Genomic DNA, 16,910 nt, shown 5'->3' with positions numbered 1-16,910 from the left:
TAGGCTGCTGCCCTGTATCAGCGCGTTTGGGAAGCAGGAAGGGGATATTGCTTGTGTCCTAGCAGGACGAGCTGCACGTTCAGCAGCAGAGCTACCAGACAGCTGGTAACACAGCGAGATGCATCGTGCTGCCAGTGCAGTTATTTGTTACTAAGGGGAGGCTTGACCTTTGCAGGGCTTGGCTGTGGCTAGAAATAGACAGGGAGACAACATGAATCATTTGGTCCTATAATAAAGTGTAGTCCCAGATACATCTGTTACTTGCAATTTTTCTTCTCTGGATTCCAACTGTAACTTACAAGGAGGAAAAAAGATGATTACGTTTTGAGGGGAAGAGAGATTCAAGACCCTGTTAATATGGTCCATGTGGTCCAATCACAACTTGGACAAGGTTTAAAATCTGAGATTTTCAGAGTTCTTCCATGTTCCTTCTGTATTTATTTGTTTTATTGAAGGAGTGAAAGGTATGAAGGAAGATATGGAAAACCAGTATCCAGAGATGCGTTTGCAAAATGGGTGCAGCCAAGGTGTATGTAAGACTGTCAGTGGTTCTATCCAGTAGTATTTAGTCTCAACAGAAAGGCTCTTAGGCAGGAGTCTGTGCAGAGGAAAGTTCAGAGGAGTAGAAAATGTTGAAGATAATGATCTGTTGCCTTCCATGCGCCTAAGGAAAGCTCCTGTAAAAGGATAATCCCCAGTCCTAGGTTTCCTGTTCAAGTCGGGGGGGCTGTGGGAGTCAAGTGGCTGGGCCTGCAGCTGTGTGAGATGCTGTGAAGGAGAGAAGACCTGCGCTGCAGGCAGGGAGAGCCGCGGCCCCACGGAGCCCGTTCCGGCCAGGGCACGTCCTCCATAGTCAGGCTGCCCTGGAGAACTGCCCGTGCAATGTCCTGAGCTCCCCTGCATCCTCCTCTCTTCCTGATTATTTCTTCCTGATTAAGAAACATCTAACCTGTTGGCATCAAGCACAGCGTATACGGGGACAGTAGGTTCTCTTTGACCCTGCCTATTAAGCATGAACTGAAACTCGCTGCCACTGCAGCCTCAAAGGTGCCCATGCCATAAATAGAGAGGAATCTGATTACATCTAACATCATCTATTACAACTTTTAAAGCACTGTTTGAACAAGATAATGTGACTAACACACATTTACCCATCAATCTCCCGTTTTTACACCCACCACTTTCTAAAAATCTCCCTTTGCCCAGCACCCTTTGCATCCCTAAACACATACAAAACACCATGTGCAAAGCTGTAGCTGCTGTTTTTCTTCCTGGCCTGAGGCTGAGCATGGTTGTTAATTCAGGAAGAGGAAAGCTTCTGAAGCCATCTCAGAAAGCTGCTCTCTAGGAGCTAGGGAGAAACGGGGAACAAATTAGAAGAAAATTTCCTGCACAGATTGCAAAGCATTTGCAGGAGCTTAAAACAAAACCCAGCATATTCCTAGTTAATGCAGCCATCTAGGATGGCATCTCTTTTTGAGGACTAGTTCCTGCTCACAAAAACAGCATCAAAAATGGCAATAAACGGGCTATCCTATCAGTCAAATGGGTTTATGCCTTTAAAGCTTGTTTTGCACTTCTGCTTATTTAGCATGATGAGGAGAGTTCAGGATTCAGCTTGTTTGGCAAATCTAGGGAAGGACTGGTAAAAAGCTTTTAAGAAAAAGCTTGCTTAATTACTTAATCCTTAATCCTGCTTAATTATTAGAAGTTACTGGACATACAGAGACCATTGGACTGCAGCCAGGTGAAGAGACACCTTGTGTGTTCTCACCTGTGCTTAGTAAGAATGTGCCCATTAGGCAGCGAGCACACTCCCTCCGCACGTCCTACAATGTCATTAATTTGGCACTTTTGTTCAGCAGCCACCTGTAGTAATTTCTTAAATGAATTAAATCCCATTTCTCACATACGCAGCTTTGCATTTATATGAGTTTTCATATTTTCAGCATTGCCGTGACTTGCTATTGAAAGAGAAACCTTTCAGCAAAACACAATATCTCATGTTATTTCTCCATCTATTCTTGAAAGCAAACAAATTCATGTTTATATTAAAAAAACAGGTTAGCGCATGAAACAACTGCAAATATTTACATTTCCGTAAATCTCCGTGTGATCTGAAGTTCAGAGACGTAGATTAAGATGGTTAAATATACTTGTTAAAATGAGGCATAGCTCACTTGTAGCAGTAATATCACTGACTTGGAAGGAACATTCCATCACCCAGTACATTGTGAGTATCTGCATAACAGGAGGCTTTGTCAGAAAAATCCACCCTATGAAGCATTAATCTAGAGAACTTGTTTAATTCAGACATAGTGCCCAGAACTCAGTTTCAGTAAGACTAAATGTTGGGGGTTTCCTTTTCTGTCTTTCTTCCAAGCTAAAAGCAGTCAACTCACCTGTTCCTTAGGACCTGTAACAATAACTGACTTAAAAGTGAGACAGTATTTTTTCATTTTTAATATACTGAAGTCCCATGAAAAAATAGCAGCTCCCTCACTAATTACATGATTTGTAAACAGCCAGGTTTAGCAAAATCACCGAAGGAAGAAATCATGAAAAAAAAAAAAAGAACAAAGCATTTATTTCTTTCAAGCTGGAATATTATACATACTACATGTAAATTGCAATCAATAAGTGAATGATTTCTAGAAATTATATCACCCTGCAGAAACGAAGTGTTCAATATATTGTTTTCCGAAAGAAAAACCGCCATTGTTTTTCCAATAAATAGTTATATATGGCTGGTTAATTCCACAGACTTGGCAGCAGACTGAATGATTTTGAAGAGTGTGTGCAGACTGTTTAAAACACTATTGTGGCTCAGAGAGCACCATGTTTTCACTGACAGGCAAAATGCAGCAGACGGTGAGCAATGCTGCAGCCTCCTGAAGTCTCCAAATAAGACGAGAAAAAAGGCTGTTGTTAAGTGCAAAGGGAGCTGTGCAAGAGTGGCGATAGGTTTATGTTTTGTATTCTGCAGGCAGGGTTGGTGTGCTTTGGTCTCAGGGTATGAAATAGACCCTCATGTGACTGGAGGACAGTATAGGATATGAGCTTTTCAGAAAGTTCGGGATTTATTTGGTTCTAAAGGTTTGTCTCTCAGTTTCGGGCTGCGAACAAGCATTTCCTGGTTCTAAAAGTGACTTGCCAGTGAGGGGTCATTTTTGGACGTGTATATGAAGAAATTGACAATGAAAAAGAATCCTAAAGCCCACACAGGACAAACTGGGAACACTTGAACTGCCTGCCTGGGCCATAACAAAAGCATATGGGGGTAGCAGGGGTTTTATAAATAAGGTTCTGACACTGCTGATCGTTACTGCCACTTATTTCAAGCTGCTTTTGCCCTGTAAATCATTATCAAATTCATGCACTTCCTCCTTGGAGAATCACAGTGCTGCACAAACACTGCAGTGGATTCCTCCTGGGTCAATGTAGCTCTGCCAGCTGGTCTGTGCTAGGGCATAATCCCATCAACATCATCCTCTGAAAAGGCAGGAGAAGCATTAATCTTCTAGCAGACTTTTCCTTATAGTAAAATAGGTTGTGAAATAACTCTGAAGAGGAGGTTTCTCATTGCAGAATCTCAGGGAGATGGGCAGCTTCTGTGTGGTAGTTTGTAACCAGGAGAGAGCCATGAATCTGTGTCTGGACCTGCAGTTGGTTTATTACCATTACTGTAGGGAAGGGAAAGAGTGTATTCTAGCCTGGGCACATTCTGCTGTTCTCCTGAATGCCAGCATGGAAAACAATATGTGAAACAGGACTTGGGGGTTCAAAGTAAGACACTGAAGTTGCTTTGACATTGACAGAAAGTATTTACACAGCCAGGGCTGTGACAGTCAAGCTCTGGCAGCTCTCGCTGGTGTGTTTTATATTATTACCAACAATTAGTTATCTCTCTGCCTGTGGTTACCTACACTGAGCAGCCAAACAGCTGTATTCCTGTCAGTCATACTACCTTCAACTGACAGGATGTCACTTTTACACTGCGGTGACAGACACTTGGACAAATAGTGGCTTTCTAATATCTTCGGAGGTGAAACCTCCCAGCCCAGGGACAGGACGAGCAGCTGGAGAAAGGTAACATCATAGCAGATGCCTATGGCTGTTTGCTGCGGTGCAAGTCAGAGCCTTCAGCTGCAGCTCCTTGGGTGCCTTGTGACTGTCACCTCTCCAGGGTCAATTAGTGTCTTGTGTGAATCTGATATCCAACAGCTAACACTGTGGATAAGCTTATTGTGCACTAATATTTCTTTTGTGATGCGTTACTCGGAGGTCATAAATATAAAATAAGTCCTTGAAATGTTTCAAAGACTCCCCAATCTAGGAGTTACTGAAAATGTGTTGTTTGTTCTGTAAAAATTCATGGGATTTTCTTTTCTGCTGGGACTCAGTGTAAGGCTGTGAAGTTGAATTTGAAAGAAATGTGACAGTATGAAAGAAAAATGCCCTCAATTTACCCTTGCTTTAGTGAGCTGCTCGTAATTGCCCTCCTGGACCAATTCTTGATGGCGTGTGCGAGGTTAGTTCAGCACGGTGGGGCAATGCAGGGTTCTCTCAAAAAGCAGGTTTCTCTCAACATGAGCCTGAAAGGTCTTCCCTCTTGAAAGTTTCAGTCATGCCCATTGCCCTCTCGTTTTACTAAGGATGTTCAACATACTCCCAAGGCCAAGTTTCTCAAGGTAGAAAGAGTGGAACACCGTGAGAATTACCAGGTCACATGAAAAAGTATATTTCTTTATATGAACTGGTTTAATGGCAATCAAATTTATTTTTCTCATTCACTTTAAACTGGAATAATTAGAAGGCAACTCCATGTAAGGGAAATAAGTAAATATTTCTTCACTTCCCATCTACTGAGCATCCAGCTGAGTCATGCAATAGAAGATTTTTTTTTTCTTAGAAACAGGTTATTATCATGTTCAGTGTTTCTTTTCCTCTCTATCAATGCCAGGAACTAAGCATGCAGAATAACAAGTTGTGGTGTCTTAGACAGCCCTGGCCAATCTCAAGGAAATCTGAAGAGCTGCTTTGTTGTACATCAGCGTACATCAGGCCTGGAGATGTTGTCACACAGGGATCATTTTCACATGTGCTTTTAACAGTATTAGAAACTTCTAGGTTAAAATATCTCATATCTTTTGCACTAGTATACCTATCCAGATAATGGGCATTTTTGATATAATTTCTATGGCTGTCAGATTGTAGCGTTGTCACATGAGAGGTAAAATCTGATGATAGATCAAATCCACAAATTCTTAGGAATAGCTTAGGAAAGTGCTACTTTCTAGAGCACTGAGGAAATAATGATCAAATAGCAGTTTTCACGATGCATTCGTGGTAGAACTCGGAGTACTACTGCAGCAAGATAAATGACTACATGTTCATCTCAATTGCACTGAAAATCTACAGAGCTTAAAATCATCACTGAATGTCTCAGGGTATTACTGAGTGGACAATGGAGGATGCTAAAAATTCCTGACTTTTCTTCCTAGCAGAAACAGCTTGTCAAGTGAAACAGGAAAGGCCTAACAAAGTCATTCAGTTTCAAGGGAGGAAAGAGGGAATTTGCAGAATGGCAGCACACAAAGATCAGGTGACAGTTCTAGGTCAGAACACATATTTCTTAATCTGCTCTTAAACTTGTAGAAATGGCATCCAGTAAATCCATCCAGTAGCAATACTGTATTTCAGCTCTCTTTTTCTTTTTTCCATGCACAGAACACATGTGTTTATGAAGTAGCTTAAGGTTATTTTTCACTGAGAGAAAACAAGAATGTCATCAGAGCAGTTTGTCTTTTTCTGGAGATGACCGTGGTCTTTGCAGGATATATTGGCAGAAAACCCTTGTACCATTCTGTACAATGTGTTGTTCAGTACTTATGTACTTTCAATCTTTGCAATGGATTAAGCTATACTAAATCCAATGAAAAAATATTTAATAAAAACTAAGATTTTAGACTTGTGCTTACCTGGAACAAAGCTTCCCTGGACCACTTCCTTATAAGCCCACCAGCCCTCATGGATTTTTGGTGAATTTTGTTGAGCTGGAAAGAAATAATGAAAGTAGTAGTAAAATTAAGACAGTGCATAGGGAATATGTAATTGAAAGAACTTTGGAAGCCCTAAAATAATAGCATATCATTTCTACAAGAGCCATTTATATTTATTCATTTTATTGAACTGTGCTAAGTGTCTGTTCCTCGAAGTAAAGTTTCTGATTTCTCAGAGAGAAAATCATATTATCTTCCAAAGAACTTAACATTAAATTTAAGAAAAGAAGGTAAAAGATCACTAGCATTACTGATGGTTTCTGTGCCAGTCATAAATTCAATATGAGATAAAAATGCAGAGAACAAGAGTGTGCCCGTGTACAGTAGTGTGTATCTGAGCCCAGCTTGGTGCGTTGAGAAGCAAGTTCTCCCCTTCCTTTCCCATGGGAAAGGATAATCCTTCTCCAGTAATTTCTCTCTCAAAATGGGAAGAAGTGACAGAAGGAACCATAGGCAGTAGCCGTGCCCGTATCTGCTTTCCCTCATCCCATGTCCTCCGAGCCCCAAACCAGAACCCCGAAGTATAGCCCGCAGCTTCACAAGGTGTTGGTTTATGCTGTTTTGCTTGGGCAGGGAGATTGGACTTTTGTGTTATCTTCTTTGCCTGCCCTGTAGCAGCCACTGCTTGTGCCCTGCAGCCACCCTGGCTGAGCTTGGGGCCACCGAGGGCTGTAACCGTAGCAGGCCAGGCTGGTCTTAAAGGGCTCCAAACTGTTCTCAAAGGACTTCTCTGAATTCCTGAAAATCCAAGCACAGAAAGGCCAGGGACAGTCAGTTTACTAATACCCAGGTCCAGGTGTAAACTATCTGGTAATAGAAAATACAACATTCAGAGGGCTCACGGATACATAGCAGGATAAACTTACAATTGGCTTCCAGAGGAGGGGCTGCAAGAACACAGCCTGTACACACCTTCCACCTGCGCCTTCAGCATGCTTGAGATTTTTCCATGCTTAAGGCAGCTCTCTCACTGAGCTGTAGAAATCTCAGCTATCCAGGGTATCTTTAGTTCAAAAATTGTGTTTTTATAAAGTACTTTAAATCTCTGGCACTAGTCTAATAGCCGCTTTTTATTTTTTTTATAAACATAAACACACAGCTACAAAAACTGCTGAATTTAGCAGCTTTCTACTGCAGTTTCATTTCTGGTTAGATATTATGTGCAAAAGACACAATTACCCCGGGAAAAACTCCAGCAATCTAATAAAAATTGTCGTTGACATTAAAAATTACAAAGAGGATGTGACATTGGAACTAAAAGGGATGCAAAACGAGGACCATTACATACTGCTCTATCAGTAACAAAACAATACTTATGATTTAACTGACTGTAAATTACAGAAACAAAAGTAAAGCTGAAGTTAATTAAACATCCTGACAGAAGGACCAACGCTTTACGCTTACCAGAAATTGAAACACACGTTACTGAAAACGGCTGCGCGGAGGCCAAATTCTCCTCGCAGAACTGATGCTCATCCCACTGCCTGAGCGATGACATGCTGAACTGAAAGGACTATTCCACTGCACACCCAGTACACTTTGCAGGTGACATTATCTTCTTTTTTTTAACCTCTGCACTATTGCCTAGAGAACTCCAGCTGTGTGCGGCTTCGTTGTGCTACAGTAAACTACACAAACACTTGGAAAATGACAAATCCCAACCCACAATCAAAACTGCAGCTATTCATCTCTAGCCTGAACTGTGATTGTTAGACCTAAGCACTGGTTAGGCGGGTTATTTTTCCCACCCCCTTTTATAAGAAGTCCTTAAATGTTTTAGGATCCTTCAGAAATAGGAGAAAATATTAATAAGTGAGTGCCAACTGAACACAGCACTCATTCTGCTGCTTAAATTCCCCAGAAAATTAAATTGTTTTAAAATCCACCTTTTAGTAATACATATCCAGCTCAGACAGCCTCTGCCAACTAGAGGCAGATGAACTTTAGGGTGAGTGAGCTCACGTGGAGAGAGGCACCTTATAAAGACTGCAGGAGGGATGGAGATTTTCAAAAGCAACTGTTTACTGTCAGCATTCATACAATAAAAAGCTATCAATTTTACACATTCTGACCAGGCTAAATGATATATTTGTTGCCTAGAAATTAAAAAATGCGTATTGTTCAGAGATGAAAAATCAAAGACATCAGCTCTGCTGTTCTTTTGTGGTGTATGGCCCAACATTTCGTAAGCTAATTCCAGAAGGAATCTCAGGAAAACTACGGATTCTGACATATGTTTTCAGATTTTCTGCATTAGTATGGAAAGAAAGACTGTGTGAGGTGAGCAAGAAAATCAGATTATCGAAGCTTTGTACTAAATAATTGGACGCCTTTGCAGTTGTCGCAGCTATGAGAAGAGCGTGACCTGGCATCACTCTGCACATTGCACAGGTAACAGGTCCTCACCTCTGCAATACACAGGAGAAGGAAACACGTAGAAAGTCGCAGAAGAAGCAAAACAAGATGCTGTAGCACAGGCATTTCAAATGGCCAAGAGAGGGCAAGAGCACTGCTGGGGCAACGGCTGATTTACAGCAAACTGAGGCTACTGAGGAAATCAAGAGGAAAGGCAGGACATCACTGTGAGAGGAGAGCTCTCACCGCGCAATCACCGGTGCCCTGCTCTTCCTTAAGCCCTGAAACGTCAAGGTTTTATACCAGCTCAGGCAAAACATCCTGCAAAAATAGTGCAGAGAGCCACTGAACATGGATTTCCACTCTGCTGTGCATATGAAATCTAGGCTGATGCCGGAGATTTACCCTGGCAGATTCTATAGGGATGTGGTACAGTGAGGAGGAAGGTTGATAAAGGTCTCATTTCTCTTCATGCAGAAGACGAGGGGATGGGTAAGTCCAGGTCAGTGTGGATGTTCCAAAACCACCTCCTAAACCATCATACGAAAGGACAAAAAATCTTGCTACAGGAGCAGAGAAGCTGTTCTTTGTTTTTGAAACTTATTCCAGCCCATACCTGGATGAGTAGCGGAACGGGGCAATATAAAATCAGAGTGAACAGACATATGGACAGCGCTTGCTGGGAATCCTATCTAGGCCACTTGCACCTGATGCACTTACAGCAGAGGGCTGCTATAATTTTGTATCAATGCCCATCTGACAGGATGCCCTTGCGCCTGGCTGAGCAGGTTCAACCGTATGGCCTGGGAGCTGTTGCCAAGGAATAGGATTCTTCCTATGTGCCACCCCATGACACTGAACATTGCATAATCCTCTCAGCATCCTTATTTCAAGTAAAGGAAAAATGCTACTTCTTGAGGTTCTCCCACTTGAAGGCCACAAAGAGATACATGTGCCTGGTTTGTGGATTCAGAGTCCTATAATTCTACTGCTATGGTCGCCCCTTGTTTTGCTGTGACCTGTCATATAAGAATAGTGAAGAGCTTTAGGAAAGGAAAAGGTTTAGAAAGCAATGCTCTCGTCCTGGAGAGGGTGAAGAAGAAGAAAAGTCACTTCGATACCTCAGAGACATCTTTAAATGCCTTTTGCTTCCAAAAAATGTTACCAAAATGCACAAACACACCTGAACAGACTTCACTGCTAGGGCAGATTACAAGTACAAGCAGCTCTACAACAGCGTTAGCATCAACACTCTATTCTGCTATTAGCAGGGACAGTCCAAAATGCCATGTTTGTCCAAAGTGCTGGAGGATATTGCAGTGACCTCCATTTGCTGCACTGTTCTCCCCTCTGCCTTGCTATCACTGGGATCTGAGTTTAGTAGCTGTGTGATATAACAGCATTTTGCCAGATCTCTTTCATGCAGCTGCTGTAGGAGAGACAGGATATTTATACAGAACAGACAGGACACATATTGGTTTCATTTTTGTCAGATAATTGTACGTGTGTCTCAGTGTGGGGCATAAAAACTAAAGAATAAATTCTGTAAGATGCTGTGTTTCTGTTCCTAGTAACTTCCATGTATGGAGAAACAGCATCACCCAAGAACAGAAAAACAAAGTAGCCCCAAGCAGGAAAAGATGCCAAAGCTGCATAAAGTTATCAGTTAACTCTGCTAAAATGGGTAGGATTATGGTAAAAGAGAAGCTGGACTGTGGAGAATAAGCTTTACAGAGGCCAGGAAAAAAACTTTTTTATATGAGTTTTATTGATCTGAGCTCTTCTGTTTGCTCCATGAATGATTCTGAGGCTTCTCTCTCCTCATCTTACATGCTGGGGTCCTGCCCTGCTGACCTGGTTAGTATTGGCCTGGCATTAAATACAAACATGGTTTTTATTGCCATTACCCTTTTTGCATGTTTATATGATTAAGTAAAAACAGCTACAACTACAAACAATGTAATTTCTTAGTTAGTAAATGTAGTGTAAGGCATTAATTCATATGGCATTAATGCTTTCATATGAAACCTATAGCAAAAAGTCATAGTACAAGAAAAATAAATCCTTAAAGCTGCTATTCTAAAGCTTAGGGCAAAAAATGAAAGATCTATTCACTAAGTATTGGATGACTCTGTGATCTTTGCTTATATTTACCCTTTCTATTTCACAGACTATTGGCTTTTCTAGGCATGATGCAGTTTTCTTCCAGCCAGCATGGACTGTTGCTTAGGGATGTAACAGAGCTTGACGTTGCAGTCGGAGCTCCGTAGGTCACTTCAGGGCCCTTTCCCAGCTCCTAGGGCATCTGCCTCGGTCACTGACACACAAGTAATCCAAAAGGCTGGGCCGTATGGAAGGTGTTACAATTCCTGGAATTTTTCTGTACTTTCTAGTCTTCTGTTTGGGAAGATCATGTCATCTAGTAGAAAATTATTCCTCCAGAGAACAGTGTAGCATGATGTAAAAAGAACACAAGAAACTAGAAGAACAATGTTAGTGTTTTTTGCTAAAATCAATTTAAAGAATCTTAGGTAATGTGTGCAGTTTGTAGTTGTTTTAAAATAATAGCTTTAATGACTGTATTTTATATGGATCTTCAGCACACTATTAAACCCAAGGATGGATAGTGAAGCTTAGGAGCAAACACAGAGTCATTCCTGAGCAGCCAGTGTCCGCATCCCGAAGCATCAGCTTTGGGCTCATACTAGTAAATACCTCTTAAAGCAAATGGACTGCACATGTGTAAAGTGGACCTGACAACAGGGTTGCTAAGCACATGTAATTAGCTGAAGATGCAGCCTTTTATAATTAATATTCAGTTTGTTTAAAACAACCCTCTACATAATTGGAGCTATTATTTGAGATGTATTTATGCAGCCTTTTTATATTAAAAAAGCACACACTTTAGGCGCTGCATAAAGCATCATTTATAAGTGAATCCTTACAAGACGAGAAAGGTTAGCCTGCTTATGAATATTACTACAGCCTACACTGTATGCATCACCATGCCATGAGAGAGGAAAAAGAAAACAAAGGATTATAAAGGGATCAATAAATAAAATGCTTTCATCAGCTATGCCAGATTTTTTTTTCTTCTGGATAACATTTTGCTCAGAAAACATGCAAATGCTCTTTCATTAAGTTAATACTTTCCAATTCCATAAATCCGTCCTCCACCACCATTCCCGTGTGTAAAAGCTCTTGCTGCTGCTGTGAATCCCAAACCGTGTCCCCCACAAGCAAGACGGACGTGACCTGGTTTTAGCACTCGTGAGGGTAAAAGTAAGGCACTGTCATGGGAACTCTGCTGTGGCACAAAGACCTGGCTCTTCCCTGCATTTTCTGTCTACTCTGGGTTTTACAATATTGCAATTTAAAATCTAGGCCAAAGACTTCTGTGGTGTCTACTGGTAGCTCAGGCTGTATGAAATGAAGAGTGTGTACAAGGCCCAGCTCAGATCTGCAGGAAGGAGGGTCTTGTGCAGATGCCATTCTCCTACCTTCTGATCAGATAACATTTGTGAATCTGAAGAATTTCAAACAATTATAAACTGAATTTTAAAAGGGCAAAGGGCAAAGCTAAAGGAGAGGCAATCTAAAGGCCACTGCACAGAACTGATAGGCAGGACTCCTCTGCAGCTGATCTTGCACATGACTGCGCTTTCACTTGCCTGCCTATACAAACTGCTGGTAATTCCAGGTACTGTCCCGCTGAAGAACTGAATGAGAAGCAGTTGGTCAAAGGGATGGTGCAAAAAGGAATCACTCCCAGTGTCGTTTAGGAAGAACATGGGATGAACATGCTGGGTAAGTGCGTGCTCCATCCTGCTGCTGAAAGCCAGCTGTGTACGTATGCCCCTTCTGGGTGGTGGGCCCCAACTTGCAATAAGCGTTTTTACATAAGAGATATATGCCCTGTCATGAAGCTCTTACTTAAGTTCTTGTATAAATGAACAAAACCACAGGCTGTATCTAAAGCTTTTAGCAGAAAAAGTTACAACCGCTCTGACTCACTCTTCTGTAAGCCCCAAAGAACACCAGTGCAAATGATGGATTGCACTGCAGGGTGAATTATCTTATGTCACTGCACCCAATTTAACATGAAATCCTCCCTACTGTTTCTAACACCGTTTATAGAACATCAAATGTCCCTGTAAAGCTGCTGTCCTCTTAATGTGTCTAATCCATATGCACCATCGTAGGTCCACATCATGTAAACAGTAGTGTCCTTCCCCTCCAAGCAGCTCTTGGCTAACAGGGCTGGAGCGCTCAGTGTTACACTTAATGTAACTTGCTTCAGTTAAAAAGGAAGTTTTCATCTCAGAATAGTTCCTGATGCTGTGCTTAATGATTCATGGTCCTGAACCACCCTAACACAATTTGCTTTTCTCGCTGTTTTTTGGAGTCTTTGATGGGAGTGACAACATAGATCTTAGCCTACTCTGTGTTGCTTTACATGGGAGTGTTGCCAGTTCCTGCCTGGTGAGTTGCTTAATCAGGCCTAGATAGAAAGTCTGGAGAGCTCCGTAAAATATCGGAGTCTGGAGGAGCAAGACACCGGGTGATAGTCACTTCTAAAAGGCTCTGACTTTACATCGTGCTATGTGCCCTCCACTGCCATTAATTTTGATGTGGTTTGGGGACACTCAGCAGCTTCAAAGAAATGGCCTCGATATCCTTGAGCCTTTAAAGTTCAATACATTATTAATGCTAAATTAATAGAGCTTCCTTTAAAAGGAAGCTAAGTTCCTTCCTCAGAAGGCACATGAGATATTGACATCTCATCAGATTTCTGACCCTGTTTGCTCTCTGGTCTCTTTAAACAGAAAGTTACCAATCAGTAATGGTCCAAACAGTAGGAGATTGCCTTATTAGCTGTCATAGGTTTTTTTTTCTCTTTTCCAAATCTTAGACCATAGGAAGAGAAATGATTTCTTCAGCAGGCTTCCCCATGAGGGACGTTTGCCCGGAATTTAAGTATTCATTGCTAAATACCTGGCAAACTCAAGAGGAAGAGATAAAGGTCTTCTAGTTAATCTCAAATTTAATGTCATGGCATCAATATTAGGTGCCTGATCCTACAAAAACACACGGCAGCCTCAAATCTCACTGAACTCTGCAGTCGCAGAGACCTGTCGTCCAGAGTGTGAGATGGAAACATCTGCAGGGCCAGGCGATATGCTGAGAACTAATAATCCTAAGTAGTACTATAACAAATACTTTGTACAATCTCAACAAAAAGAATATACCAGAGAGAAGTAAGGCTAGCTTCAGACTCCTGAAGACTCAACAAAACTAGGAATCACAGTCTGCAGGTTTTGTACATAGGTCGCCCTAGCTCCAGTTAACACAAAATGATGCGCGTGCCGAGACAGGCAGTCAGCTGATGAACAACCTCAGCAAACAGCACAAAGTCATTGAAGAGAGAGCAGAGCAAGGCAGAGGGGAGGCAAAATGGTTTTGATTTTGCTGAACTGGATTCACAGACCTAGATTTCTAGTCATCCTGGGGTTGGCAGTCAGGGCACTAATCCAGATCATCTCACAGCTCACTAGACTACCTAAATCCTCAGCACTTAAACCTTATGTCCCAGCACTTTTTGGGATCACAAAGTCAAAAAATGTTCTTTTCTGACCATGTAATAACAGCTTTGCCAGCATCAAGAAGAAACCTTATGTCAGAGGATAAGCCAAGATATGGATCCATTTCAGGCAGTGGCATCAAGACAGAAAACTGAACCCTTCATAATGTGGCCTCTTTGCAGTTACTCTTTACTCTTGCCCTGCAGCATGGGGTTCTTCAGCAACAGTTGGATGTTTCTTACCAGAATGGTAAAAACAACTTTTTAGCTGATTTCTCTTAGTTATAAGTAGCAGCTTGAGAGTAGTAGATTATATCATGAATAACTTCAGTGATGTTAGTAAGATTTTAAAGTATTTTTCAGCATAAAGTATTGTTTCGAACTAAAGCAGAGTCAGCTTGCTCAGAATGCTGTTTATTCTTATCTTATTATACAGGGCAAATGTAGAACAACCATAAAAATCAGTAGATTCATATTAAATTCCCTTTAAAATGCCAAAAAATAGTCAGGATCACTGGTGTGCACATGAACAATGAAACGCCATGGGCCAGTTGCCTTATCAAAAATTTCAAGGCCCTTGTTAACAATACAGTGCTTTTGTACAGATTTTCTTTGCTCACATTCTTAGAAAAACTGTAGGAAAAGAGTGAATTCTTTCTGAAGCAAAAAAAAAAAAAAAAAGGGGGACCAAAAAAGGGAATCTGCCTGTGAGATGGTTGCAGCAAGTTACAGTAACTCCCAAGAAGAACGAATTCTTAGAGTCCCCCCAGAAGCAAGCAGGGACTCTGGCTCAGCAGCATAAATAGCTTTCCAAGGTTGTAAAGTGACAATATCCTTGTCCACTAGGTCATCAGCAAGCCCGTGTTCAGTGTACAGCTCAGAATCCCATCAGGACTAATCTGACCACAACACAAACATGAATGTTCTGTATCAGCAGCATTAACTTCGCATAAATCAAAATGAAGACACCAGAGCAGCTAAGGAAAGGAGAGAAGCAAGGGGAGTATTCTCATCGAAGCCTCGATCCCCGAGCACCACGGCTCACACCTCGGGACCCAGATGATGGAGAGTCACCTCCCCAGGCACATAATAGTGCATAATTTCACTATTTCCTGCTTATCCTAGCAAACCATCACTGTCAAGGAGAAATACTATCCAAATCTAAAGTGCAGAAAAGCAGCCTTTTCAGAGTTCTACGATTAGAGACAGGAAATCAGTAAAAGTTGAACTGCAGAGAAGCAAGTTGGAGGAAATCAGTGTAGTTAGATCAGCGGCCAGGATCAGACAAGGCAGACAAGAAAACACCATGTTTTATTAATCCCAGGTACCAGCCATGATATGTTATATATACATTCCAGTTTATTACTTCCTACTTAGATACTACAGTGATGATGGCCATACAAATTCTTTAACTTAGAGCTTTGGCTAGTTTATTTTGGATTATGTTCAACCCTGTAGACCTCTCTAACAGCTCTTCTGGTTTGGAAGGATTCTGTACTTATCTCACTTGTCTGGGGGAGAGTTGGGAAGTCGTTTTGTTTGTTTGCTTTTACTTTGTCATGATCCCAATGCTTGGAAAACGATAAATGATTCTCCCTGCCTCCCCCCATCATTTTTGCTTCCCTGCAGTTCTGAGGAATATCCCTCAGAGATTACTTCTATCATCCATCTGGCCAGAGTTGTGTTTATCCACTGAGGCTGGGAGAAGTGGCTCCCTTCCCCCTCTCCGGAGCGCTTCCTGAGGCAGCAGCGTTATTCCGGCACTCTGCTGCTACGCTGTTATTTAAGACCGCGTTTTCAGTAACAACCACATCCCCAACCGGAAATATTCTTGGCTAGAAATGATGCAGCTCTGTCTGCCTTCCTTCACTACAGGGAGCAGCTTGGCTTTCTGAACTTCGCTAAAATTCTTGGCTTGTCTGCGTCCCTGTGGCGTTTGCAAAAGTGCTCCTATATTCACCGTGTTTAGCAGTTAGTCCAAACCAGTGATACACTGCTTTCTTCTTTTTTAGTTCTGAACTTAAAATGGAGGCTATTTTGCATTGGCTGCAGTGGTTGTACCTGCTTCATTTTGCTGCTTTGGAATTTCAATCACTTTCTAAAAATTGGTGTAGAAATCCCAGATAGAGAAAGAAAAGCTTCCTTTAGGTACGTGTTGTTCATAGCTCTCTGTATGTGAGAGATGAGACTTTGGACACAGATAAAAAGAAAAAGGGAGGAGAAGAAAGAAAGCAAAGGTTAAGAATTTAAAATGTATTTAGTTCAAGGGAACTGTATGGAGAAATCCACCACTGCAAAGATTTCATGAGGGATTTCCTAGCTTCCCTTCATTTTATCTGTATGGCCCTGTGTCTTCCAAGTCAGAATTCATGGGGGTTTCAGCAGTCTGCAAGATTTCCCTGTAGCAGGAGGAGAAAACTCCAGCTCAGGACTGGAAACGAAATCTGTTATTTTTTGAACATATATTATATGTTTCCCTTCTCACCTGCCTAATATTTCTAAAGCAGAGATACAGTCTGGGTCTGTTTGGGTGGAAATGCATATAGAAGTCAGTCCATACATGCTTGGAGTTGATCCAGCCACATACCTAAAAGGAATCATGTGTTTCCTTATATCCTTATGGTACTGTGTATATGGCATCTGTTTGTTTTTTCCCCAACACAACTTTGTGCAGCAATATGTTGACAAGATTGCCCTTACTTATCTTTTGTACTATAAGAACACCAATAAATTGTGGAGGTCACATGCTAGGAAGGGCACAGAGCATGGGAGGAAGCCAGTCTCTATTCATTATGTGTCTGGAGGATGAACAGTTTAAAACATGGGAGCACCAGCTTTAACCTCTGTTCTAGTGACTTTCAAACCCTGAGCAAAATCCTTTCTGTATGAATATTCAACTTTGCAATATTTGG

General features: G+C 41.6%; 1 protein-coding gene across 1 annotated transcript in view; it reads right to left on the bottom strand.

The window, feature by feature from the left end:
* CA10 (carbonic anhydrase 10 (inactive)) overlaps positions 1 to 16,910 on the bottom strand; it is a 149,621-nt gene that overhangs the window by 113,117 nt on the left and 19,594 nt on the right. Inside the window, exon 2 of the mRNA XM_088535912.1 lies at positions 5,982 to 6,056. Within this exon, the coding sequence (XP_088392038.1) occupies positions 5,982 to 6,056 (75 nt within the window). The remainder of the gene's footprint in view (positions 1 to 5,981; positions 6,057 to 16,910) is intronic.

Source organism: Tinamus guttatus, unplaced genomic scaffold, assembly GCF_059628265.1.
Source record: "Tinamus guttatus ecotype Peru unplaced genomic scaffold, ASM5962826v1 Tinamus_guttatus_pri_ptg000649l, whole genome shotgun sequence".
Classification (NCBI taxonomy): Eukaryota; Metazoa; Chordata; class Aves; order Tinamiformes; family Tinamidae; genus Tinamus; species Tinamus guttatus.
Note: the sequence above shows the minus strand (reverse complement) of the source record. Positions and strands in the feature narration are given on the sequence as shown.